Consider the following 27883-nt stretch of genomic DNA (forward strand, 5'->3'; position numbering starts at 1 on the left):
TAGTTATAATAATCACTGTCTGGATTTGTTTCGTTTGTCCATTTCGAAAGAGACAATGTTGTGAGATTTTGTTGCTATTATATACACAAGCTCCTGCAACAGTTCTGCTGAAAACAGCGTTGTTGGGCTCGAGTTGGAAGGGTCTATTTTTTTTGACGGACTCAGGTGTTTGGACTTGGATTCTTCCCTGAAAGGTTTGATAACTCTGTCCGAGTCTGGCATAATGAGTCCGACCAAAAATGAGCGTTTTGTTATCCTCAGCATCCCCTTCTGACGTAAAATAAGTAGGCCTATATAAATGAAAAACGTAAACAATATCTACGTATAGTTTTCGACCCTAGGAGTTTGTTTGTATGAAACATTCTTACAGCAAGGCACGTCATTATTCTCCTTTGTGCTCATTTTCAGTGAGCTGTTCTCTTTGTAGTGTTCAAGTGTAGTTTTGATGCCTTGTACAACATTTGTAAATTAACAAATTAAAATTAGAAAAATTTAATTTCAACTTAAATTTCAAATTAAGGGTTCTTTAAAAAAAAAGGAAAAATAAAACACTTGAAGTGCCGATCCTGTTTTTGTTCGTTGCAATTACTGATCATAAATGGGACTGTCCTTTTCTGCACTTTTTGTACCGATGCATGTCTCAAGACATTGTTAATGTATAAGAAAATTACTTCAGTTTGTTGAAAGAGTCAAACTCTGATTTTTGGACTCAGCAAAGCTACTTTGAGGGTTTAAAAAAAATTCATGTCACTTTTTATGGCCTTTTTGAGAGGAAAGACATCTTGGGTTGTTACTGACCCCTAAACCGTCTTTCTGTTATTTGTTGTTGCTCTTTTTTTTGGGGGGGGGAGGGACTCAGGCATGGCCCCGTTGTTCCGCTTCCTTGGATCAGCCCTCATGAAGTTCTCCATCCCGCTACATTTGCATCTGCAACCCTTATCTTCGCTACAGATGGCAGTGATAAGGGGGTAGGAACATATTTTCCCCGACCCATATATTTTGCGACAAGTGTCCTTTTTTCACAACTGCCATTTTCAACGACCTTTTTTCCGTAAGTGCCCGGTACAAAGGTCACGCCAACATCAATATAATTTTTCTAAAAAAACTTGTGTACCCCAGGTAAAAAGTAGCTTTTCAACGGCACTGATGAGAAATATATATATATTTTTTTCACCCTCCATCAACCATTTAATTGTTTTGTGAAATTCGGCTCTTCGAAATGATCCGAGTTCAGCAATTCAGCGAGGGCATCCACCGTTCTGAATACTTGTAGCTGCTTTGAGAACAGGGCTAACATTGCAGTGATCCGTCTGGAGGGAATGTCCCTCTTAAGTCCTTGGATTACGAAACACTGACAGAAAATAAAGCTAACGCAAGAAGCTTACTTTTTGTCATAAATACCCAAGAGATTTGTTCCTTTCCTTTTGTTCTTTTCTTAAAGTGAGGGTAAGTTGACATGAGTTTTTAACCTTATAAATTATTGTAGTCGGTTTGCTGTTTTCCTACCTCCATGGTCTGCTATGGTTTGCGCTTGATGTGCTGCCATTGGAATGAGGGCGCCCTACAGTAAATTGCATCCGTTGCATTGAACCAGCGAAATTGGCCATTTTCACCGTGAACGTGTGCACGGTTTGTCATATTACTGAATGAAGTGAAGAACAAAAATGGCGGAATACAATGGAAACAATCAAGAAGGCCCGGACGCGCCAGACGGCGAAATCACCACAGAGCAGACAGAAAAACTGATACAGTTCCAGGTAATTTGTCGGGAGGGGAACGTTAGAATTAACAATAATTAAAAAGATCTAATAAATGTCCGTGCAATTGCGGATAACACAGGAAAAAGGCAAGAGTCCGTGCCAAGCCCATGGCATGCATGGAGGAAGGGCCTTGGCCCTTGCCGTGGAATTCGCCGTGCCTGTGGACCATTGCCAAGGCCTACAGCTCTCCGCTGCCCATATGATAAATCATTTGCAGTTTTATATCATCTTATGACCATGTTAACGGTTTTAATCAGTAGTATTACTACATGCAGGCCTAGTACTAGTAGTAGACACCTACGTAGGCCAATACTCAGCCTACATACTCGGGGCATTTTTGGGAAGAGTTCCATATCATGTTGGCCAGGCTACTTCCAGAGCTGTTTTGTTTATACAAATCATGTAGATAGCTATGTATAAACTTGCATAAACACATTTTGGCTGTTTCGATTGTGCTAACTTACTCTGCCATCACAGCTACATGTATTTGTGCAACTAAATTTCATTCATGGCGTGCCTTCTTGGTGAAGTTAGATGTCTCATTTCATTGGGAGGTTTACAGGTGTTCACCTTACAGAATACAGTGTATATCTTCTTTAAAATGGTGAAATTCTTGAATATTTTGCCCAGAAAATGAGCAGCATGTACACGTACCCGTCAATGACTATCAGCAGCATGACAGCTTGACCAATTAAAACACAGGTCCTCTTTTCCACCTTGTTTTCCTGACCCCATCAAAATGAAAGCCGAGCTGTGATTGGTCATTGGAATGGAAGCAAATTAGGCTAAGTACAGTGTACTTTTTATCTGTGGGTGACAAGAAAACAAGAGGGAAAAGATAGGAGCTGTGTTGGACGGTCAAGCTGTAGGAATAGCTGTAGAATGTACTGGTTTTGTTAATGTACATGCACACGTGTGCATTCCAGCACCGTAGTTGTGGGGACATGCATGTACACTCGACATTTCACCTGTTTTGCAGAGACTGAAAATATAATGGGGACTCAGAAATGCCCCCTCGGTTCGGTTCAAATTTCCCTAACAAAAGAACTTGTCCCCTGAACGTGGGGAATGCCTACCCATGCATACACACAATCTTTACTGCTATTTCTGTGTCTGGTACAGCAAGGTAAACTATGGATTGATTGTTATTTTGCCTTTTTCAAAAATTTGGTCGTCATTTATGGGTCGTTCACAATTATAAAAATTTATACAAAATCTACGCTGGGGGAGGGGGTAAATGCTTGCCGTACACTTTCAGAATTTCGAAAATGATGATTCATTTCCCATTTCTGACACCCCTGCTTTTCCGATTGGGGTCTGTCATAGGCTTTACGCTGGGTGCGCTGGTGTTGCATGCACTGTGTGTGTGGCTTGCGCAACACAAAGCGGATTGCACGTGGGTCGTGTCGAGATACTACGAAGCTAAAACTGGCTTCGTAGTACCTTAAAGGTACCCGTACCTCTGTAGAAACTCTTATCGTGCAGAAAAAAAATCATTTTCTTTGTGCACTTTTGGGGGGGGGTGGTAGTCTCAAACAGTGTATGCTTTGTACACTTGTGAAAATATTGGTAATTGTTTACAGCCCCTCACTAGATTCCTGTACATCATACAGTTGAATTCAGTGTTGAGAAAGCTTTTTCCTTACAATGATCATTACCTCTTTGGATGCCTGCCTGTTTTGGACACGTGCACATGTAGGAAAAAAATATTCCAACCCTGCATGTCCATAGTTTGCTGTGCTGTTGTCACAGGCAATAAATGGCCACTGGTTTTCGAGAAAATGAGATTTTTTGCAGGCCTTTTTATCAGGTTATGTTGGAACAAATGAGCTTTTCAGCTAGTACCCGGTATGTCTGCATTCGTGCCTTTATCGGGGAGTTAAATTCGAATTTGTAGAAGTTGGGCCACTGAAAGTTTTTGGGAAACAATACTCAATTACAACCAAAATTTGGCACAACTTTGCATAATTCACTTACAAAATGATACTTGTACATGTAGTTGAACAACAACATTTACCCTGTGCAATTTTCCCCGGATCAGTTGACTTCCTTGTGTGCTCTCATGGCTGCCATTGCAAATGAGGTAAAACACTGCAAAATTTTTGTTTCAAATTCCTTTTATTTTTTTTAATCCCTTAATTCCCATCATTGTACCTGTATTAAATGAAACACCTGCCAACTTCCTGCCTGTTGGATATCATTTACATTTATCTTAATCCTATGACCTGTGAATAACTGCATTTATACAGTGTTATAAGTACATAAATTTATATTTGTAAATTTCTTTGTTTATTTGCAGGATCTAACAGGCAATGAGAACACCGATGAATGCCGGTCTATTTTACAGAGACATAATTGGAACATTGAGGTAAGCCTAACTATGAATGAAATTCCTGGAATGTACATGTACATGCATAGAGCAAGGAACAGATGTAAGGTCAGTGAACTCCATGTTCATGTGCATGTACGTGTACAGAAGCCACCGCCCAACACACAGAAAGACTGGCTGCTACATGAAGCCCAACCCCATTGCTGCATAGCCTGCTATATTACTGCTGCTCATACAAAGACCGTCCAGGGTTTGCTCACTTGAAGGACAAGATGTTAGTTTAACCTGTATGGGGTACAGTGTACGCATAAACCAGTGCAAATGTATACGTGTACACATCATACAGTGGCACGCTGGTTTTGAGAGACATTATTGCTTGATTATGAGCGCCTAGCTGGATCAAGGGAGGTCCCAATTTTCTTAGCAATGGAGGCTTCTTTGGTCGGAACTGAACTTCACTGGTTCACGAACAACTACATGTACACATGAAATTCACACGTTACAGTAGCATTGCCACAAGAGAAACAAGAGCAGTCCTAACCAACGAGAGTGTGCTTCTGCTCAAGGCAGATGAAGCCCTGTAACTCACACATAAGGCAGCCATATGAAAGCTTGCAACTGCCCTAAAGTCATCAAACTTTCAATGCCTGGTTTTGCAGTTGTAATTTAAAGCTTTGACAGAAATGATATTATACACATGCCAGCAGTTTGCACTCCGATGCACTGAGCATTTTTTTTTAAATCAAGCCCGATTTCAAAGAGCTTGATTGGATGTGCATTAGCCAGTGTAAGTTTCTGTGGCTCTGTTTCTAGTGCAGCAAACTGTCTTTGATCCGGAACATACGGCACATGTGCATGCACAAACCCTGGTGTTGTTTATTAACATTTTGTATGGGAAGTCATCTGTTTCATCTTGTACCGGTATGTGACAGAAGTGTCTGACCAAATTGCACATTTTATGCACATTATGCATCCGAGGCACCAGTAGGGTGTATCATTTGGGCAGCGTCTGTTGCTAGTACAACCGTATACATGTACAGGACATGTGCGCTGTACATGTAGACATGGTAGATGACAGCACACAGTACTTACATTACTTACATGTAGTATGTTAAAATCATTTTGAGTTTCATTTCCACCGTTGTAGCATCCCCTACTTGTAGACTGCCAAACTGTGGTTGGTGAAAAGTGTGGCTGTCTGGCTGTGGTGTCAGTTGGGTAGCCAGAGTCATGTCAGTTGGTTAGCCAGAGTCATGTCATTTGGGTAGCCAGAGTCGTATCAGATGGGTAGCCAGAGTCATGTCATTTGGATAGCCAGAGTCGTATCAGATGGGTAGCCAGAGTCATGTCATTTGGGTAGCCAGAGTCATGTCATTTGGGTAGCCAGAGTCGTATATGATGGGTAGCCAGAGTCATGTCATTTGGGTAGCCAGAGTTGTATCAGATGGGTTGCCAGAGTCATGTTGATTGGGTAGCCAGAGTCATCTCGATTGGGTAGCCAGAGTCATGTCATTTGGGTAGCCAGAGTCGTATCAGATGGGTAGCCAGAGTCATGTCATTTGGATAGCCAGAGTCGTATCAGATGGGTAGCCAGAGTCATGTCATTTGGGTAGCCAGAGTCGTATATGATGGGTAGCCAGAGTCATGTCATTTGGGTAGCCAGAGTTGTATCAGATGGGTTGCCAGAGTCATGTCGATTGGGTAGCCAGAGTCATGTCGATTGGGTAGCCAGAGTCATGTCATTTGGGTAGCCAGAGTCGTATCAGATGGGTAGCCAGAGTCATGTCATTTGGATAGCCAGAGTCGTATCAGATGGGTAGCCAGAGTCATGTCATTTGGGTACCCAGAGTCATATCAGATGGGTAGCCAGAGTCATGTCGATTGGGTAGCCAGAGTCATGTCATTTAGGTAGCCAGAGTCATGTCAGTTGAAGGTTAAACTTTGCTTCCTACTCCAAAAAGACACCCACCTACATGCACATGTATTTAGTCAGAATAAAAACTCTGCAACCCAGCTGCATACATACATGTACAGTACAGTAGAAATCAAGCTTGACTATTATTCCACAATAAATCCTCTGTACATATGTACCACTACTGTGCACTTGAATTACATGTACCTGTGTACCTGGAGGATGTTCACCAGTCGTGACCTTAACATTGCTGTGGTTATGACTTCCCATGTACATTGTATGTAATTTGTACAGTGATCTCTATTTTGGATTGAATTTGACCAGACTGCTGTACAAGACACACTAAATGTTAATGAAGGCAGACCAACTGTGTTTGACACCCCAAGAAGTAGAATTGAAACCCCTCCTCCAGAAGTCAACACTTACTCCAGTGACCAAAGGTTTGTTGCTTACAGCTCAACCCTTGTTGATTAATTGTATCTATAAATAAGGACATGTACACTAAGCACATCAGACAGCTGTGTATCATCCATTCCAGCTGGCCTCAGCCTAGTTTCCTGGTAACATGTCCATTTACATGTCTACATGCATTCAAAGGGAAACTGTGCAATAGACTGGTATATGAGCTTTAGTCAGTTGAACTAGGGGGAGAGTTGGGGTAATAATTTTTACAAATAAAAGTACACAGATGTCTTTCAAAAATAACTAGCAAGGAAACCTCTAGAAGGGCATTATGATGAGGCTCCAGGTTCGTCATCCAGCCCTTGCAGACAGCAGAGTTTCTCATACATGTACATGTATTCAATTTCCCCCAGGATTTACACAGTACAGCGAGCCCAGCCGCGCCCGTCGCTTCTTCAGTGGGGCTACATGGCCATACTCTTCCCATTTCGCTTTGTAACCTTCACCCTGTGGGACATCGTGCAGTGGGTGCTGCGATTCTTCCGGCCCGACCCTAGACGGACAGTCACAGACCCTGTTGGTGATGTCGTGTCATTTATAGGCAGATTTAATGAGCAGTATGGACGTGACCATCCAACTTTTTACCAAGGAACCTATAGTCAGGTAAATTTAAGTGCACCGTATGTTCATTCGTGATTTGGAATGATTTAAGGGCTTGGCAGTCTCAAATCTTTGTTAAAGACTATTAGAGGAATAGATGCTGGTGATGGCCTGAGCCTCGTGAGTCAGGAAGTCAAGAAAAAGGTAAACAAAGTGTAAATTTCCAGTGATTTTGTTCAACAATTTTACTGTACCTTTTCAAATGCCCCTCTAGCCAGGTTATAGTATGTGTCTCTCGTGTGTAGTCATGTATATGGAGATTGGTGCATGTGTTGCATACAGTGTACATGTAAGGTAGAGTAGGACAGAATGAGCCAGTGTACTACATGCATATGTATAAAGTGTGAATCTGGGACTCTCAAAGATAAGCGAAAATTGTGAACATTCAACAGACAGAAGGGAAAAGGGACCAGATTTCGTAGGAGTCTAAATTTCACATAACACCAGAAAAGTGTGTAAGAATCAGCTGGCCAGTGCTTTATCAACCGTGTTAGGCTGATCACGTGACGGGCTCTTGACCAATAGACTAATCTGATTAGATGCCATAACTGCGGTGGCACTGCACTCACACGCACATTCTTCAGGTTGACGCGCGCGTGCATTTGGCAAATCATGACACCCTGTTGGTCAAAGAGGCATGTGTAACGCCTGTGCACCACCTGTCCACCGTTGTGCCGCCGCAGTAATGGCTTCTAATTCTTACACGATAGGAATAGTTAAACTGTCTTACATGTACATGTAGGTACTTATCAATGTGTAGCAAAGGTCCAACTCTGTTGGCATCTGTGTACCACTATTTGCTGCTCGAAGGAAATCAAGTGGCAGTCTTTTGATCAAGGTAAATGTGTTATTGGCAGCCGCAATGATTACCGTGATCGATGCTGTTTACATGATGGTTGTGAAGAGCTGGCTGTTAATTTACATTTATACAAGTAGTCAAGTACTTTGGCTTTTAAAATCAACAATTTGTTTGGATTGTACGTGTCTGAGCTGTGTCTTTGATGAGGTAAGGATGCCTCTTAAGTGTACAGTGCACCTGCTTGGATACGTACATTTACATGTGCATGCTGTACCCTGGAAGTCCGAAGCAATCAAGATAGAGTAGACATTCAAGGAATGCTCATTGTCAAGCTTGTTTAAAAGTGGAGACAAACCCCACCGGATGCACATGGACTGGATTTGAATCCAGGATAATTCATGAGCAAGGTACCAACCCATCCAACCAGACCTCCCCTAATTACTGATAGCTAGAAATTTATGCTGAGAGGAAATGACATGGATCTTTGAAAGTTCCTGCTTTGCCAGGTATCAAACAAGTGCTACCAGCTGCTGTGTGCATTTTAGGTGTGTCCATTACTGTTCAGAAGAAAGGGACTCTCATGATTTTTTGTGTACATGTGTTATGTGTTGTAGGCTTTGACTGATGCTAAACGAGAGTTGAAATTCCTCCTGGTGTATTTACATGGAGATGATCATGAAGATACACCTGTGTTCTGTAGGTGAGTGATGGAACCTCATGAAGTGTTTCTTCAAAATTGTTCGTAATGATACTGTAAGTAGATGATTAAATGCTTCATAAAAACACTTACATGTACACAAGGGTACTAGAATTTGTTCATGTGCATGTATCTCAAAGTAAAGGTTTTGTCAAAAGGCAGTGTCTTTAACGCATGTGGCTTCATTGAATATCCCTGAAAGAGCGGAAGGCAAAACTTTAATTCAGGATTCTTGTTCACAAATTGCCATAAATTGTTTTGAGAAAGTAATGCGCTCCACATGGGTTCTTTTAGTTTGCAACACACCTGCCCTGTTCGGTTGCCTGCTGAAAATCCCCTGATTTTAGTACTTGAAGCTAGCGATGGCAAGAGGAAGGAGGAAGAGAGGCAAAAAGGGAGACTCCAAAAAGCCCATCGAGACAGTCATTTATTACTTTGTTTTGTTTCTATGATAGAGAGACCTTATGCAATAATGAAGTGACAGAGTTTATCAACACTAGAATGCTGTTCTGGGCTGCCTCTATCAACACCCCTGAGGGTTACAGAGGTAAGAATATGTGTCTTGCTGTCCCTTACTCCCTACACATTCGTACCGTAGCAATGTTACTGATTCCTCCACAATTCTCTGCTCCAGAGGAAACAAGTACAAGTCTTTGTGCTTGGAAATGGATGCCAAATCCAATGTAGGTAAAGTAATGATAAGTGCCATCCCTGCATGCTCATGTATATCCACAAGAATGGATCAATGCATTCAAACCTCCCTGGCCTTTTGTATGCTCGCATGTTGAAAGTGCTGCTACATGTACTTTCAACCCCCCCCACGTAGGATCTCTAATGGACCGCCCCCGTCTGGTGATGCAGTTATCGCACTGCTACCACGACGATACTTGTTACCAGGGTTTGGAGTCTACCCTTACATGTGTGTAGAAATGTAGGTGTGGGGATCAACAACATTATGTCGACAAAAAATTGTCACACAATGCGGTTTCAACTTTCCTAAAGCAGAAGAAACTGTCTCCTTAATATGCAGAAGGCGATTCCACAGCCCACTCATGCATTTGGTCTTCAACTGTGTGTATTCTGGTATATCACAACACCCTGTTGGCAGACCTCCCAACCTTCCTGATTTTGGCAGAAATATTCCACTTTTTCACTTCGTTTCTGCCATTCTGACTTGGACCCTAAAATTTGGCCAAATTGCAATTTTGACACACCTATCATGTCGTAATCTTGTGTATGCACTGTGTCGCAGCGCACCATATCCGTGGCAGCGCCCTCTTTTGAAGTGTACTTGCCTCGAGTTGGATGTGATCACGCGATAAAATGTCCTCTATCAACAAGCTACTGGCACATTGTGACTGACACTATGCATCGCGCTGCGCCTCGTTTTGCTCGTAACCACATTGGATCCAAGACTAAGCTCTGCTGTGAAATGGTCCATGATCAGGTCAGGGTGGGCAAGCACAACGCTGTGAATTTTGCTCAGAATTCACGCTGAATTTTTATGTGAATCAACACATTTAATAGATGAAAAATTATTGCGGATCATGTCAGCTGATGTAAACTCTTGTGGAAATCCAAATTTTATGGAATCGGTGAGTACATGTAATACTGTACATCATCACGGACTCGACTCTTGTACAATACAGCACTCATTTTTCTTTGTTCATGGTAGTTCGGAAAATATTCTACTTTTTCATTAAAAATTTCAAATTTTGGAGAAAAGGATTCCGAGCTCTTGATAGCTAATGTTGGGAGGTCTGTCTTCAGGTCTGTATGCATGTATCTCTTGCCCCCAAGTGTGCTGCCACAGCAGTTAGGGCATCTAATTCTATCTGCTGAAACATCTCTGGGAGAGGAATTAGACAATGTAAGGACTGCTTCAAAAGGTAATCTGCTCCGAGTGGAACAACAGAGGGTGTGTTTTCTGTATGCACCACATAAGCGCGATGAGGCGTGCAAGTACATGCGCGTTTGACGTAATGCACACTGAGTACCTGTACCTAATTTTCTCTGGCATGTACATGTATGGTCTTTGCGTACATGCAGAACGCGTGTAAGAACCCACTTGTAAGCACCTGTCTTTCTGTTCGCCTATGGGGGGTGCACTTCAGCTCAGGGTGGATATGCTTAGAGAGGAGTCCTCTTTGATACGGATTCATGTGTTTGTCATTACTACAGTGTCTCTGGCTCTGCGGGAACCCACCTACCCTTTCCTCGCTCTGATTGTACTGAGGGAGAACAAAATGACCGTCGTGCAGAGAATAGCTGGTGCGATCCAGCCTCAGGACTTGATAGACCGACTGAATCGCGTCATGGCCGATACGGAGGCCTACCTGGTCAGCATGAGGCATGAACGACAGCAGCGGGTTCAAGCCAACACTCTGCGACAGCAGCAAGACGAAGCGTATCACGAGTCGCTCAGACAGGACAGGGAGAAGGTATGTTGCATCTCCAGATCTGCCTGGGAGCAGAGGTCATATGATTCACTTGGATCATTTTGCAATATCTGGTGTCGCCTGCTATTGTTTTTTGGTGACCTAACCAGTCCGGCTGAGTTGCATTTTGTTTTCTTGATGGTTGGTCAGGAACGACGCCGGCAGGAAGAGAAGGACCGGAAGCAGAGGGAGTTGGAGGAGGAATTGGAAAAACAAGTCCAAGAGCAGAGAAGAATTCAGGTCAGACAATCTCATCCAGCTACAATAAGGCTCACAGCTCCTGCCAGTTAGCCAAATATTAGGAGCATGATGCAGTAAGGATCGGAAGTGTAAATTGAACTGAGATGTTGCCCTTTGATACGTTCGCAGAATGTTGAAATGCTGATTGAAAACCCCTGGGCTGCACGTAGGAGAGGCAATGAGCACATGTCTTAGCTCAGTGCTGCATCAAACAAATTCAACATACTGTATGCAGTTATCTAATTATGTGCTGGTTTTGGGAGATTATTTTAAATAAAAAGTTTTTCAGATGTGATGTAATAAGGGCAGGGACTGGTTTTCTGTGTGAAATAAAACTGAAGGTCGAATGGCATTGTTGGCATCCTTGGCAGCGAGGCTTTTGTCCTAGGGAGTCGGCATCTTGTGATTTTCGTGCATGTTGTGGCTTTTGACAGGAGAGGGAGGAGTTGAAGCTTGCCAAAGCAGCCAGTCTTCCGGCCGAACCAGACCCTACCAACCCGGATGCTATCCGTGTAGTGGTTAAGCTTCCCTGCGGCACCAGACTAGAGCGATGCTTTCTCAAGACAGACCCTCTGCAGGTACGACAACCCCTGTTTACACCCTTATATTGGTACCTTGGGGATTGTGTCTTCTGATTTGCCAAGAGTGCGTCAGATTTTCTTTTTGTGTTGTCAAGCACTCCAAAAAGGCAGCAGTGTCGCTTTTGATGCACAGCACCTGGAGTAGAATACTCTTCAGGGTAGTTCCTTTTCTGTGGGCATACACCTCTGCCTATGTGTGTTGCATGTGGTCTGAGTTATAACAGTGTTGGGGAAAGCGTTATCCAGGGGAAGTCTGGAACCAATTCAGAGGTACATTTACATCGGTGTTTGGCAAAAAGATATATCCAAAGTTGCGCTGAATCTGTTGACGAGGTGAAATGAAACAAACATTGACTGCTTCAACTCATGGTATAAAGAAACCAGCGTCCCTCAGTAACCTGTAAAGCATTCCGTTCACCGTCAGCTTGGCCATTGGAAAACCAAACCAAGCCCCCAAAGAAAAAATCTGGATGGATTATGTCATGAGGCTAGATTTACCCTAGCACTCCAAGTAGTAATCTGAGGATCTTTCTTGTTCTTATGCCATAATATGTAGTGTTGCTACAAACATGCATTCATAAATACCTCAGACAGTTTCCCTTTTCAACAATGTGCAACTTGACTGTGTATTAACACTTGATAATGCCCTCAACTGAGAAGTGATAATGCCCGCTGCGTAAATCACGCACTGGCGCCAGGATATGAGACAATTTAATTGATTCTGATTGGTCAAGAGCCTGTGTACACAAATCCATATAAAGAGATTCTTTTGGACAACTAAAAAAGAAAATTGACAGTGGTGTTCGGGAAAAAATGAAAGTAAAATTCTAGAACAAAATCGTTGGAAATCCGTCATACATTGACTTCTTTTGTCTCTTTGCCTAAACAGGTATTTATGAATGGGATAAATATGTGCTTGCATACACGTTGAAGACCAGCTAAGCACATATATATTCCCATATTTATGCATTCACGTACCTTTGTTTTGGGGTAAGGTAATCTCCAATGATCCTTGACAACAAAGTGTTTGCAACACAATTACTGACAAATACCTACAGTTTTCCACACTACTTTTGGTTAAGATTTAACATTGAATGGTTTGATCAATCCGATCAGGTTGTGTATGATTTTGTGTTCATACAAGACGACGCACCCAGTGAATTCAGGCTACACACCAACTACCCACGTCGTTTATTACCGTGCCAGGCTGTACCAGAACCCGATGATGACACCACAATACAGGGCTTTGGACTAGCCCAGAAGGAGATGATTTATGTTCAAGATACCAGCGATTAGGACTGTTGACACGTCAGCCATTAAAATGAACTGGGTCTACAGTCCCGATATAAGGCATTGCTAAGATATTAAGTAATTGTACATTGACGGCTTGAATGTTGGATTGATCGAGCACATTTGCATGTGACAGTACCTAGGATGTCGATGTGCATGAATATTTTCTGGTGGCAGTGAACAGTAGCATTGGCCGTGTAGGCGGATCCGACCAGTATCCTACCAGACATGAAAACTTGTTGGAACCTTAAATGTGGTATGTCAATGCGCACGTGTAGCATTCGCCCATCATCCGATTCCCTGGTAACTCCTGGTCATCCGAGCTGAATTCCTTGTATTAGAATTTGTAAATTGGGCAAAAGGTGTGCCCGTAAATGTGTGCATACTACACTGTACACTCAACATAATCCATCAATATAAAAAACATCGGCTTATGTTCACATTTATTGTCTGTTTAAAAACGGTACACGGTTTGAATTTTCTATGCACTGAAACCCCACTGATTCTAAAGCAATCATAGCTTGGTTCTCAGATGCCCACCTGAAGTGAGAATCTTTTCCTTTTTTAAAAATTTTTATTCCTTGTTTTGCTCCAGAGGCAGATCCATTTCCCTGTTGTGTGGCAGTGAACAGAATTGAGATAATCAGTGAAATGTGAAATCACACTGGCCAGTCTGTTGTTCAAAGTCACTAAACTTTCAAGTCAAATGCTGTTTTTAATGTTTAAATACATGAAGTGAATATTGTCTTAAATTGGCTAATCCTTTGTACAGTGAATTATGGTCACTATCAGTTTTGTCCATTTGAAGGTACATGTATGAAAACTGTTAGGGTTGGTCCTTCGTTGCCATAAATTACAAAGTCCAATCGTAAGAGCAAGGCAGAACGGTAACACTCTGCAAATGGAAATATTCTATTATCATTTGCATCGTTTGCTTGGGTAGTTTTTGTAAAGTTTTCATGAAATTTGTGACACTCATGTTCATTGGTCCATTTTCGATGCACTGTAAACGAAATTTACCTGAAATTAGTACTGAAGACGGAAATGAACGTGATACCATTTCCTGTAGACATTGACATGCTGGTTGCGTGATGTTCATATGTGATGACTCTTGTCTTGTGGGAAGTTTCCACTTTCCTACAACACAAACTGAGGAACACGACACCGAAGAAATAAGCATTTTCTTGCTATTTTGGAAATGCGGAAAATTGTTTGTATACTACGGAGGGTTTGGATTCAGATTTATAGGTCTTGGTGAATTGGAAAGGTAGCATTTTAGTAATTCAACTTTTAAAGGCAGCCGGCCGAATTTTCTCCTACGATTTTAAGGACTATTTATTTCAGCTACACAGATGCACGGTTTGTGACATGTACATCCCCCAAACACCAGAATATTTTTTCTTGTCCTTAGTTGGCTACAAGACATGCTGCGCATCTGACGAAGTCATCTGTCTCACAGACCAAGCCAACGGATCATTGTTCCGATTTCAAGTAGCATGCTGATGCTACATTGTAAACTGCAAGAGCTAATTACATTGTAATACCGACCCGGTTGTGTAACAATGTACATCAGCAACGGTTACTGCTCCGATGAGTGAATGCGTTTTAAACGGTGGGAAACACTTCAGAACACATGGAAAACCAGTGAAACCATGAAACCAGTTGTATTTGTAAATGTGGTATGCAACGAATTTTGACAAGCCAGAGTTGCCAAAAGGGATGTTGCGTTTAGCAGCCCTGTACCAACCTGTAAAGGTGTTACCCGCAAGTGGAATGCCTTTGAATGTACGTAACCAAGAATTTTATCACATTATTGTATTGTAAGTCAAGAAAGCATTTATACGTACACGTAATTGCTGTAATTCCCATCTTCCTGTGAAAAGCCGACTTCATGTGTTGGTTGGGAATTGAACATTTGATGCAAAATCGAGACGTCTGGAGAAATGTGTAATTCTATCTGAATGTATCTACTGACCAATCTGATTATAGACGCCATAGCTGCGGTGGCACCGCACAAATGGCGTCAATTTGTGCCGGAAATTGTGGGAACGGGGAATTCGGCCGTGGAAATTTGAAACGCAGGGGAGGGGGTGCTGACACGATATGATACTATTTAGAGTGCATGATACAGATGTACATATTATGGACTACATTCCTTGTAGAATCGGCACATTCGTGGCCTTTTAAATTCTACTCCCTTTTTGAGTGCTGTTGAAATATTTTGGTTGTTTTGAAGTCCCAAAATTCTTCACTACGACTTGATTTTTTCTCGGTGCGAAAAGATGGGGGCTGCCATTAGCCCCCCCTGGTCAAGATGGAGGGGGGGGGCAATTATACCCCATCCGCCTGGATATATGACCATGTGCCGCACTCACACGTACAGTCTTCAGCTTGACGCGTGCGTGCATTCGGCAAATCACGACACCCTATTGGTCGAAGAGGCATGTAGCGCGCGCCTGCCACTTGTCCACGAGCGTTGTGCCACCGCAGTAATGGCTTCTAATTCTGTTGGTCAAATTACACTGTTTCAAGAAAAATCCTAACCGTGCCAAATCCAACAAGATTCTATGCGATTTACACTGAACTGGGGGGGGGGTAGGCCTACGGTAAATTTGGAAGTAGTTCTTTTTGCAAATCACTACTTTACTGGGGGTAAATCTTAAAGCCTAAGACTAGGTATCATGACGTGATAAGTTTGATTTTGCCTGAATGTGTATACCAGGCAAGATATGGGACGGAGGGGTACCCCCTTACCTGTCCAATCCCTATACACACTCTAGACTATTGTTACCTAATACACCCTCCCAGAAGTCTGTAAAGAATTCCTGAGATTCCGATCAAACAATGACCAACACAAAGGCGGGGGGGGGTTCTCTCCGTCCCATATATTGCTTCAAATGTGAATGTGCAGACGCAGAGGTTATTTTGTAGCGTGCAAAGCAGGTGTGAAGGTTGTAGTCATGACATACCACGTGCTAAGTATTAATGGCAAATCCAAACGTGTCGGCAGTCGCTCAGTTTTTAATGGAAGATTAAATCAAGCGTCATTTTTCCCCACCTGAAGCACGACTCGTGCCCTCTTTGTTTTTGGTTTGAGTAAAATTAATCACTGTTCGTCAGGTACAAATGCTTAGTGGGAATTGTAATTTATTTTGTGAAGTCTTGCGGAGCTTGGAGATGAGTCTATAACAGGTTAATGCGATGCTGTGGGCTATATATATGTTGGCCAATGACAGTGTCGTGGACCTATTATGATATAAAGAAAATAACTCGTGGTGAATTAATTTCTCTCCCATATTTCGGTGATTCGTGTGTACAAGTTTAAAAAAGAAAGCAGGACTTGCCCCTGGCTCGCAGAGACAAGGGAAAACTATTGTTCGTCGTGTCTCCGTTACAACTTCCGAATAGGATACGGTACTGTATTGATCAGGCGTGGTACTAAGGCACCGTAGGCCGCGTCACTATAGAGTTAAGCCAGCGAAGCATTGGAGACCTGTTGGACTGGAAATGGGAATGTTACTGAATAGAATCCGCCCTAGCGGTGACCAACAGGAAGTGATCACTGCATATACCTGGAAAGGATCTTTCTCATTGGCGTTTTATCTCCTCTAATCATGGATACAAACCTCCAACCCCTGACTGTTGCCCGTAAGAACAACTTAGTCATGTACTCGCGGATTAAGGTGAAAAAATGAATGAAATGCTTATTACAGGTCACTTTTGTAAGTAAACATTTTATAGCAGTTTTTTTTCATTGCTCTCATTTTTATTGTAAAAAATTCATTCTACAAAGTTCTCAAAATGAAAGAAGCAACAAAATAATGCCTTTGAAAATTGAAACAGATTTTGTATTTCTTTTTTTGCATTTTGAAAACGTGTACGCAACTACGTGTATACCCAAATACTGGAGCCATGCACGTTTATCAAATCTATAACACAGGTAAAGGGAGCGTATGGCATTTCTGTCCTAAAACCTCACCTGTTCTCGCATTTAAGGACTGCAAAGGCTTTTGCGCGGGTTAACGCTGACTCCCAAAAGGAAAAAAAAAATGTTGCGTGCGCATTACTCCCGGATCGAGAGTATCGCAGACCTGCGGGTCGTAATCCGTTCGGGCGCTCGGTAGTGAAACTCGTGTTTAGGATTCTTCCAGGATCGACATGTAATTTGCATTTTTCATGTCATCTCTGTAAGCGGTTTGCAGCTGTTTATGAATTTTACACTGCTACTCTATCATTAAAGATGAAAAGAAATTAATTTCTTCAAATCAAAACCCAACTTTTACTGTCTTCTGTAGACATTGAACACTTTTTAAGGGGTCATGAAATGAAATGTACTGTTTAAAATAAAACCCTTGAAAAGGCATCGTTGTGTCCCATTTATACCTATTTTAAACTTTAAATTTTTCCACCTGAAGGTACACTGGAATATTTTTGGTTTAAATGGTAGTTTACATTTTCATGCTGATGGCATTCCAGCAAGAAACCGTATTTTGTGTGATGTTTTTCAAGGATGAAACATCCACATTGCAGTTATTTCAGCACCACAAATGACAGAATTTTGGATATTTTGCTGTTTTAAATTTTCTTCCTTTTTCCCTTTACACAGAGTTTTCGCAAAAACATTTTCATTGAGCAAGTAGAACAGAAATTCTGTCTAGTGATGTGACTTCCTTGATTAATCACCGGAACACGCCCTTGTTTGCTTGGAAAAGCATAGGCCTACCAGAAAATGTTTATAAACCTCACTTGTCCATATAGTTGAACCATCTCAAATAGCTTTATACATTTATTAGACGAAAGTCCCATAAACATTGTATAAAGATCAAGAAAAAAGAAAAGAAAAAATAAAGGAAGAAAAAAATCGTAATATCCTTTCAACCTCTTTTGCGTTACCACAAGGTTTCCAATAATAAATCCATCAGGCCGAAGATTTCCGTACCTCAGAAAGGGCCCAGTTTAATATTGGCCGATCATTCCAGCCTCATCGTACAAAGTGACTGACCCCGGCCCCTTACTGATGCACGGGGATCCCGCACCCAGGAATAAAGATATCATTAGATATTGCCATTTAGGTTAATAAAAAGATTCTGTATGATTACTTTCCGAGACCTAACTGAGTGAAGATAATGGTCAAAAGATCATGAGAATCTAAAACCTTCTTCAGCTGACAGTTTGCCTTGCAGACCATGCACATAAATACCACACACTGGAAATCAGCAAGTTCATCCAAATTGGACACTGTGGCCGTTGACCCCTAGTTCTTATTTGAATTTGCCACTCTACCCGAATGATCTGACCCTCTCACGTCGGTGCGCTATCGAGAGGGGACTTCAGCTAGGAAATGAATGGGATGACGTGTACCTTAAAACAATGAGGAGAAATGTCTACATGTATACAACAAAATTACCAAAGAAACAGTCCTTATGACTATGTCATGATGCCAGAAAGGAAACTGACCTCGCTAGAAATGTATACTATAAATGTAGAATTTTATACCGCAAACTAAAGATACAATTTTTTATTTAGTAAAATAAAGAATGATAAAATACAAGCTCTTTATTGTTTGATATGTGTTCGAACAATACATGTACTAAAATAGAAACTCTTGATTATGTACCAGTATTGTTTTTTCTAGTCTGTGAAAGAATCCTTAGCTTTTGTTTAAAATGTTCCCCCAAAGGCAATTGTTTGCTATTTCATGTGTATGATTTTTGGTTACGCTGTTGGTACATTTTACACACAGCCTATGGACCCTTGAAAGGCAATCTCTTGCCAATGGTGCTTCTGGGGATAGTGCGCACTTATCTACCAGTACGGTGCTCAGAGCGCGGTACATCACAACTCTCGCTCGGTGCAGAAACATCGGATTCCACCGATCTTGCAGCTCGTTTTATATTGCTGCTTTTATCACAAATTATTTCCTATACACGGTGGATCGCGAAATATCATTTCAGTCAAAGAAAACTTACAAACCTCTTGTGTGACGTTGCTAAAACGTCCTGCGTCCATTGTACTTGAATATCCCCCCAAAACAAGACCAAGTCGTTATGTCGTGTCTTCAAGGGTGTTATGTCATGCAGTTAGAATAATATCCCTGTAGTGTAATAAAATCACAAAACGCAACTGACAATGAAAAAGCCAACCACTTTGCCGTGGAGTTAGATATCCGTACTTGTCAGAAGAATACTACCCTATGCATCAAACCGCCCGGGACACTATACAGCACAACCCGAATAGTTAGTGTTTGTACTAACAATGATTCAAGGCTATCAGACAGAAAGAACATTTAATTTGACCTTGGCAGAGAGGATGACTCTAAAGGGTTAACAAATAAAAAGTAAATAACATCGTCTTCATGTCTGATAAAATATGCCTTTCCAGTGATCATTCTGTAGCAAATCAAATCCTTTCTATATGTACGGTTTTTAGTCCGTCTGTCTATCCCATTTTCCTCAGTGTTACTCCTGAACAATTCCAATGAACACGCTCCGCAGGTTCCAAACACGGAGTCAAAGGCGCACTGAAAACGCGCATGAGAGGACGCCCTTCGTATTATATACCTGTAAGGTTGCAACATTAACACCGTTCTAAAATGATAAAATAGGCATTTTTTGTGTGTGAAGATCTTGTATTTTGGGCCTCTGTCGATGTTACCATCACATGCCATGCCAAATCACAATGAAACTGCCTATGTCACGGACTGCTTGTATTATCCAGTCATTTTATCATTAAAAGATTAGAACATCATTACATCCGGCAAACAATTCGATTGACACAAATCAGTTATTTTCAAATGTACTGAATACGTGAAGGTGGGGGCGGTTTCCCTTTGACAGCCGTTAGTAAGTCTTTCCGAAGTGAATCCATTTGCTCAATTAGATTTTCTACTTTGTTCTCCACACAGGCTATGTGGAAACTCATGGATTTGACGGCATCTTCTTGAAGATGTAACTCAGTAAGCTGGACAGGTGCAGGCGTCGTGGGGGATTTGGGCTCTTTACGGAGTTGCTCCATTAGCTCAAAACGAAGACTGGAAATGTCATTCTTTATTTCATCAAGTTCACCTGTGGTCAATCAAAAGAAAGTATTATTGCTTGCATTATGCCCAAGATGCCAAGTTCTGGCACCGCGCCGTGATGCATGCAGTGCGTTGATCGAGTTCAGTCCGCTTGAAGTGACGCGTATAACAGTTTTACGCACAATAATGCAGTGACTTGCAGCGTGGAATTATTCGCCTGCTACCCCAAACAGAGCGCTAAGACGGAAGTGCAAATGCAAATTTTTTTGATCGAGCACTCATTGGAAGGGGTTCATTGGCACAGATGGATGACACTTGAATGTTCTCATGACACACAATACATATTTCAAAGTCATGGCTTTGTGAGTGTCAAGTGAATTGGCCGTTCAGACTTTTAACTGTCATCATTTTTATGGAAAGAATACAATACACATGTAACTATAGCAACTGTTTTCAACATACTGAAAAGATTCCTATTCAAATGTAAGAGTTGTAGCCTTTCCATGCCTGAACAGATTGGCTGTAACATGCGTATGCAATTCGATAAAAGTAGTAGATTCACTAGTATTTTGATAGTTTTGGAGCTAGCTTACCTTCATTCACTTCATCATTTTCCTTTTCCCGTTGCAACTTGAAGAGATACCTCCTGACGATACCCTTCATGGTGCTCTACGGATGAATGGACCACAGATTATTCAGCATGGTCCAGGTATCTTGCCTTTTCTTAACATTGGATAGGTTTCCATTGTCACTGCACTCGAGTCCTTACCGACATCAAAGCTATAGACCTTTTTCCTGTGATGTCACGATCGTGCTGGACCTAAGATGTGTTGTGATGGTAATCTTCCTGCAGTGTTCGAACTTGCGCTTGCAAGTGGTTGAAGCTTGCCCGTAGGAATATAAATTTATGCGATCACCGTGGCCAAGGCGGTCCACACGTGGTGGTATTGTTTACATTTAGTGCAATCCAGTCACGTGGGTGAAAAAGGTCTATAGAGTTAACTCATCTAATCCAGTACGGTGGTGCTACATGTACTGGGGTGAAAATCTAGGGGCCATTTGGGGATACAGATATTTTTTAGAGCGCTCTGAACGCTGATGAACAGCGCAGCTGGTACACACATCATGTGCCTTTCAATATTTCAAAAGGGGCGGGGGCCTCCACCTGTTCCCGTCATGCGGTTACCGACAGACACCTGCTAAAACACCGATATGTGCATTAAGCATACCAGATGATCAGCAACGTGGATGCCGGGCCTTCGCTCGAAAAGCATGAAAGCTGTTTTCCATCTGGCACGTTCTAATTAATGTAACACACTGGGGAAATCGACTTAACGATTCTGAGTCTCCTAACTCCTTTGTATCAGGATATGATCTTACCTCAAGTATGCTCTCACTTCTAGTAAGTTCTGATTGGTTCATGATGTTAAACACGCCATTACGCTGCAAAGGATTGTAAAAAAATCCGCTTAATGTAAGCATGCAGAAAAAGTCGATCGAGGAACTGCCAAGTATTTTAGTGCTCAGAAAAATTGAAAGGTTTGAAAGAAATGTCGCTGATACAATGGTGTCTAAGCACTGCCTCGTCAAAGGGTAATCCCGTTTTCTAAGACTGGCGTTCCTGACAGATATCAATTTAGTGAATATTCATATATACCCCAGACAGTCGCAAGACAGTTCAATCGATTCTGATTGGTCAAGAGTTTGTGTGCATGCGGCTCGTCACGCGCGAGGTAATTGGACAATTTGTGCAAGGAATATTCCATAAAATAGACGGGGGTGTTCGGGAAACTGAAAGTAAAATATTTGAACAAAATAGCTGGAAATCCATCATATATTTACTTCTTTTGACTCTCTGACTAAAAAGGTATTCATGAATGGAATAAATATGTGCTTGACTGGTCTTAAATTAATGTTTAAGACAGCCTCAGGAGACTGAACGGCCTGCAGCTCGGGCATTAATCACGTTGGACATTAACCGTTTACGACCTGAGCCGGTCGTAAACGCACATTGAATTGATCAACCAAGCACATATTTATTACCTTATTACAACCGTTCAGTAAAACGACTGCTGTTTTGACAAAGTATAGACATGACCCTAAAAAAAGACCTCATTAGAATGTTGAGACGGACCTATAGGACAATCAGAATATAGCAGAGGGGGATTAAATTCTCTCGACAAAAATATATAGAGAAAACAGGCCTGGGAGGGTCGGATCCCCACTCCTCGCTCTGAGAAAAAAAGGGGGACGGAGAAAATAATAAAAAAATAGCTACGTTAAGTGCAACAATACCATGGTAAACAATGTATGTCAGGTATTATGTATTAATCGTTTCCGCTATTCTGCAAAATGAGACGTCTTAAAAAGTCTCCGGCCTAAGCCCCCCCCCGGAAAAAAGTCCTGGATCCGCCCATGATGCCCTATATTAAACAAGACGCTCACCCGGTCATTCATTGGCACCGTTGTCCTTGTACTCTCGTTCTGCTGCTTCCTCTTCTTGCAATTTTGGATTTGCCGACGTAACCACTTATAGGCATAGACAAAGCTCTTTGGGCTGGGTATGAGGTTGAATGGGATGGGGAGAGTGGCCCCTCTCTCGAAGTAAGACAACCAGAGTTGTGAACGAGCGAATTTCCACTCCACATCCTGGTCACTCTGTGTATAAATAAGTGGCTACGGGTAAATTAGTGATTATTCGTATTGATTATACTAGTCACTGAACATGAACACTTTGGAAAGTCTTGGGTCAGATTCTTGACTCTTTTCCGGGTCATGAGTTTTTGAGTCATTATAAACTCTCTTGATCCGATAATCTGAACCTATACATACTCTGGCTTAACATCGACCCTCTTTCAATGAGGGTCACCGGTAATTTGAACCTTCTTTGGATCAAAGCTAACCCAGGTCACCTAATGTGAAACAAAAGTGGCAATTGGATTATGGATGTAGAAGTCGGCTCCTCAAATCACAAGAGGTATAACCAATCATCCTTGACTTCAGGTACCAATAAACTTTGAGTTTTCGTAAATAAATCCCCTTTTCACAAGTTATCTGCTTATGAATGAGAAAGGATACGCGAATTATTGCAGCGTCAACAGTGTAAATCAAAAAGCATGCTTGTGACCGAGAATAATCCTCTAAATCCACGATGATATTTGGCCTGGTCTTTTTACGTCACATTCCCCCTCTATATTTGGCTGCTGGGGCTATGTCTGGCCGTCAGTACAAAAATAAAAGAAAATTTCACAAAGTGTTAAAACCCAGAGCAGCTATCAAAACATCAAATAGCACTAATTGTATTGTTGAGTGTTAAATGAAATTGCAACCCTCTCTAAAACTAATGCAACCACTGTGCATTTTGACTGAAATTGAGGTAATATCAAAAACCAAAGGGCGGTTTTTCTGAAATCATTGGCAACCCATTCATACTGAAGACAAAATAAATGTGGTTTACTGAAGCAACCTGATTCGAAACACTTTTGGAAAAGAGACAAAACACATGACAGGGACATTGGCGCTATAATGTTCTCCTCGGTAGCAGAGCCACGCACTGGCAAGAAAGAAGTTGAATCTCCTACCTCAATTTCTTGAAATGAATTGCTCATCATTGCAATCAGCATATTGAGCATGACAAGACCCATGACAACAAAGTAGACGCTGAATAGCAAAGTACCAACGAAGGCAGTTAACTGGTGTCCATTCTGGCCGTAGGCTTTACTATTAGGGATATTGGGATCGTCGGGTTGCGCCAGGCCGAACAACGCCCAAAACAGTGTCAGGAAGGTGTGATCAAACCTGGAGAATAGAATTCGTCTTATTACTTGTTTTACCATAAAAGCTGTATTATTTTATAGGACGAGTTTCTCTTGGTAATTCCAACCAAATTCAGATGCAAATATTATTTCGAAAATCAAACGATCTGATGTGTTTCTGTCGTAAACTTATAGATTTTTCAGTCTATGATCTGCAGAGAGGCGGATCGCCAGCTGAGCTGAGAGGCGGATCGGCGGATCTCTGTCCTCTTTTCGGGTAATTACGTCTTTGCAGTCAGCAATTTACGAGAAGCGTTACAATGGCATGAGCTTGGAAAATTTACGACTTTTAAACCTCCAACTGTTTAATTTAATTGAACAAACCGTGTTGCAACCATGGTCTTCAATCCATATATCAATACTTTTTCGGAGGCACCCTGCAACAAAACTTTGACATTTCGCCACAAACGTTCATCTTTTTGATAAAAACATTGTCAGCACATTTAGGAGACATCACTCTTCTTAGCAAAACGAAAATTGCATTCCGTCACCGGCTTATGAAGCGTTAAAACCGGAGGGGTTTGATCCCAAAAGTGAAACCCAGCATAGGTGATCTGAGATGTGTGCATATTGTGTTGAATTTTATGCTTCTTTGTTTACTCTTGCCAAAACAAAAATAAATAAATGTAAAAAAACAAAACAAATGAAAAAAAATAAGTGCACTCACGTGCCAAATCCAAAGCCAGCTTTGGTTGCGCAGTCATCGCTTCCTTCCATTGGGTCATATGACCAGTACAGATTGTACAAAGAGCAGAAGAAGGCCATGAATACCACACCGAAGACCACAGCGAACCGAACAATATCACCCAGCATACGACCAAGAGATATCTGCAATGGTCCTAAGAACTCGCTGACTGGCAGTACATAAGACATACGACTGAAGCTCAGCACATTGGCTATAGCAAATAGGGCTTCGGCTAACAAGATAGGGTCGTCATCATCCCAGACGTGGCGATCTGAAAAAAAAAGAAATAGAAATAGAAAAACAGTGACAACCTCATTAATGTTACATGGACACTCTTGGTTGCACAGAGCTTATGAAGTGCCATCGAGCTCAACCTAGAGCCGAGGAAACTTCAAAGGTAAACAAGAACAGCCAATCAACCGTTTGACTCAAAAATGTGGAATGTAGATGAAGAGAGAACTTTTGCCCTCTAGGACGTAATATATATTTACAGGTTTTAGCGGCCAATTTCAGCAAAAATTCATTCAATTTCGATTTAAAAAGATTGATCCTTCACACTAGCATTCAATAATCAGAAGCAGGCATTCGATTTCGTTATCGAGCATTCTTCAGGGAAATACGTTCATTCAAATTGCAACAGTCCCTTCGTTCGTTCAAATTCGTCAATGGCTTATAAAGAGGTTGATCTAACATTCGATTTAGTCAATTTAATCTTGTTTCACTTGTGTTAATTCAAATTTGTTCCAGAGATAAGGGCTTTCAGGATACATAAAATCTGATTTCCAAGGAAAAAAGGTTTAACGGTGCATCGATCGTAAGACAGCTTTTTGTCAATGTGACTTTGTACAAAAATTGGAGCGGCCGGGTTCTTGCAGATGAGGTTCGTAGAAAGGGAAAGATGATTAAGCTTTCCAGGGCAATATCGCAGAGAAAGGCCTGTAAACAGTTTTTCTTTTTTTCCTTTTCGTTATTTAATGTTAATGTTGAATTTTTTCCCTGAGCTTTTATTAAAGTATACGTTTTGAAATGGTCCCAATAATCGGATAGGGAAATACAAAAAGAACCGGATCGGTACACACAAAAAAAGAGCAAAACAAAGCCAATTTGATTTGATTCAAGAAAATAGGCGTAGGCATATATTGTTTACACAAAATGAAGGATACAGAAAGTAATCATTCACAATCATCCAAAAATCATTATGGAACAATGGTATCATACACAACGACTTGCGATAGAAGACTAACAGCATCAACTTCTCCAATACATGTACTCCTAAATTAAACACTCAGAACACGAAGTACATTTATTGTAAACGAAAAAGAAAATCACGCGCATGTAAAAGATCCTATACACGTTAATAATTGAGACAGTGGGTGGCACAGTACCCTTTGCCCAAGCTTATCCCTTTACCCGCTGGCTCTGCCATATCTTATGACTTCAGTAGTATCATTTATCATCTCAGAACTTTCATTCTAAGACTTGCAATTATCACACCATAAGCTTAATCTTTATTCCTGTCAATCAATCCGTATCGAAGTCTATTCCATTTAGTAGTATCCACAATTGTGTAAGTTTTCTCAATCTCAATACTGGGACAGTCCTGAATTTTGGTTTCTCAACTTGATTTCAAACAGAAATAAATAAACCCTAATAAATAGTGAGAATAATTCTTTGTGCCAATTCTTGATCTTTAGTTGGAGTATGTTAATCGCCGGAGAAATCGATCCCTAACTTAAAACTCAGGCGTACCCACCACCGTAGGGTATCACCACCCCACGTTAAAGTGTGACAATAAGTTTCAATTTGACTGCACTAATTGACAAGAGGCAGCAGACATTACACAGTAGAATGATGATAGTGTAGTTTTGAATGCCCATAAACGAAGTTGAATGATGGAAACGAAACTGAACGGCAAAGATAACAAATTGTGAGCACGAAAATGAATTTGAATGTCAAAATGTCAAAATGAATACGTAGGCCCTATTATCGAAAAGTAGCGGAAGTTTCTTGAAATGACTCTACAATCATCTCGTTCTCCTTGTGTAAACCGCAATGTGGTCTTAATGTGATATTAAGACCGAATATATGTCCGATGAATTGACTGCACAAACACAAAGCCTACACATTGTTTACAAACAGAGATATAATGTTGTACTCTGTACTACGCACCTCCCCTTACGAAGTAGAACATTTCCAATGCCTCTGCTTCTCTCTGGAGAAACTTATCACATGCAGCATCGGGATCAGTTATGAAATAATTGATTGCAATACTCGATTTGTGGTAGCTACAGAACTTCAGCGAAAACGTTGTCATGTAAAAATTCAGCATAGCAATATCCAGCCAGTTCCATATTGATGCTAAGTATCGGCGATAACCCTCCTCCCAGATCTGCTTGATCTCCGCCCATAAAGTACCTATGAAAGTAAGACCAAAGACGTGTGATGATGCAACCAAGGTCTCCTTGAAAGTGCCAAGGCAAGGAAGCATAGAAAGCACATCAGGAATACACAACAGTGATTACAATGTACTTAATGAAACAATTGGATGAAGTGTCCAACTTGTCCAGCGATCGAAGAAGGAAAATGACACTGCGTCCGATTGCCTCCCCGAATTTCATAGGTACAGTCTCCTGACGGACGGAGGTTAACCACAACGATGGATTTTGTTATGGGCTAATTAGAAAAAGATATTATCGATTCCTTCACACTGAGGAAAATGTGGTCCATCCTCATTTACAGGCGTAAAAATATACATAAACAGTGGATTGAAAAAGAGCCGAATTTGAACTGTTGATCCAGTATCGCAGGTGTGGCAATTTACATGTCTCATGCACACTTGGGCAGCAACGGATGACGTTTTTAAGACCAGATAATTATGTTCTAAAGGAAACGTATAATATTTCCTAATAGGTCACTTGGGAGACATTTTGTGGTAAATTTTTCAACATAAGGGAGACATCGGTAATTAGCTCGAACTCATTAGCTCTCATTGCTCCAACTACCAAAAGGAGGAAAATTCTTATCGTCCACATTTTGCGAGATGATAGATTAGGGTCTGAAAGGAAAACATGCAAAGTTTGATTAAGATCGGATTAGGGAATATTGAATCATGGGACGGTAGAGTTTGAAAAATTTTATGCACGTTCCTATGGGAGTGTCTCCCAAGTGACCCATTTTCTGTAAGCATATTATAAGTGCTGGTGAATGTACACTGGAGAAAATCACAAATCGAATCAAAATCGGAAAAGCGAGGGGGA

The 27883-nt window shown here is 41.4% G+C and overlaps 2 protein-coding genes across 4 annotated transcripts in view; one reads left to right on the top strand and one right to left on the bottom strand.

Annotated features, from left to right (window-relative positions):
• Positions 1-1466: 1466 nt before the first annotated feature.
• Positions 1467-16171, top strand: faf2 (Fas associated factor family member 2). Its single transcript, XM_022247897.2, has 10 exons — positions 1467-1757; positions 4060-4128; positions 6326-6441; positions 6817-7066; positions 8477-8562; positions 9015-9106; positions 10741-11000; positions 11148-11237; positions 11672-11815; positions 12935-16171. The coding sequence occupies exons 1-10, from the start codon at positions 1665-1667 to the stop codon at positions 13112-13114; spliced, it is 1380 nt and encodes a 459-aa protein (XP_022103589.2). The 5' UTR covers positions 1467-1664; the 3' UTR covers positions 13115-16171.
• Positions 16172-16930: 759 nt separating this feature from the next.
• LOC110986216 (short transient receptor potential channel 7-like) overlaps positions 16931-27883 on the bottom strand; it is a 43220-nt gene continuing 32267 nt past the window's right edge. For all 3 annotated transcript variants that reach the window (XM_022247913.2, XM_022247914.2, XM_022247915.2), the window contains exons 6-12: positions 26796-27041; positions 24609-24897; positions 23708-23924; positions 22572-22784; positions 21507-21569; positions 20720-20795; positions 16931-20172 (exon numbers count right to left, since the gene is read on the bottom strand). In XM_022247913.2, coding sequence (XP_022103605.2) covers positions 19898-20172; positions 20720-20795; positions 21507-21569; positions 22572-22784; positions 23708-23924; positions 24609-24897; positions 26796-27041 — 1379 coding nt within the window. In that variant the 3' untranslated portion in view covers positions 16931-19897. The remainder of the gene's footprint in view (positions 20173-20719; positions 20796-21506; positions 21570-22571; positions 22785-23707; positions 23925-24608; positions 24898-26795; positions 27042-27883) is intronic.

This window comes from Acanthaster planci, linkage group LG02 (genome assembly GCF_054643075.1).
Source record: "Acanthaster planci isolate LZ-2023a linkage group LG02, COTS_SCS, whole genome shotgun sequence".
Classification (NCBI taxonomy): Eukaryota; Metazoa; Echinodermata; class Asteroidea; order Valvatida; family Acanthasteridae; genus Acanthaster; species Acanthaster planci.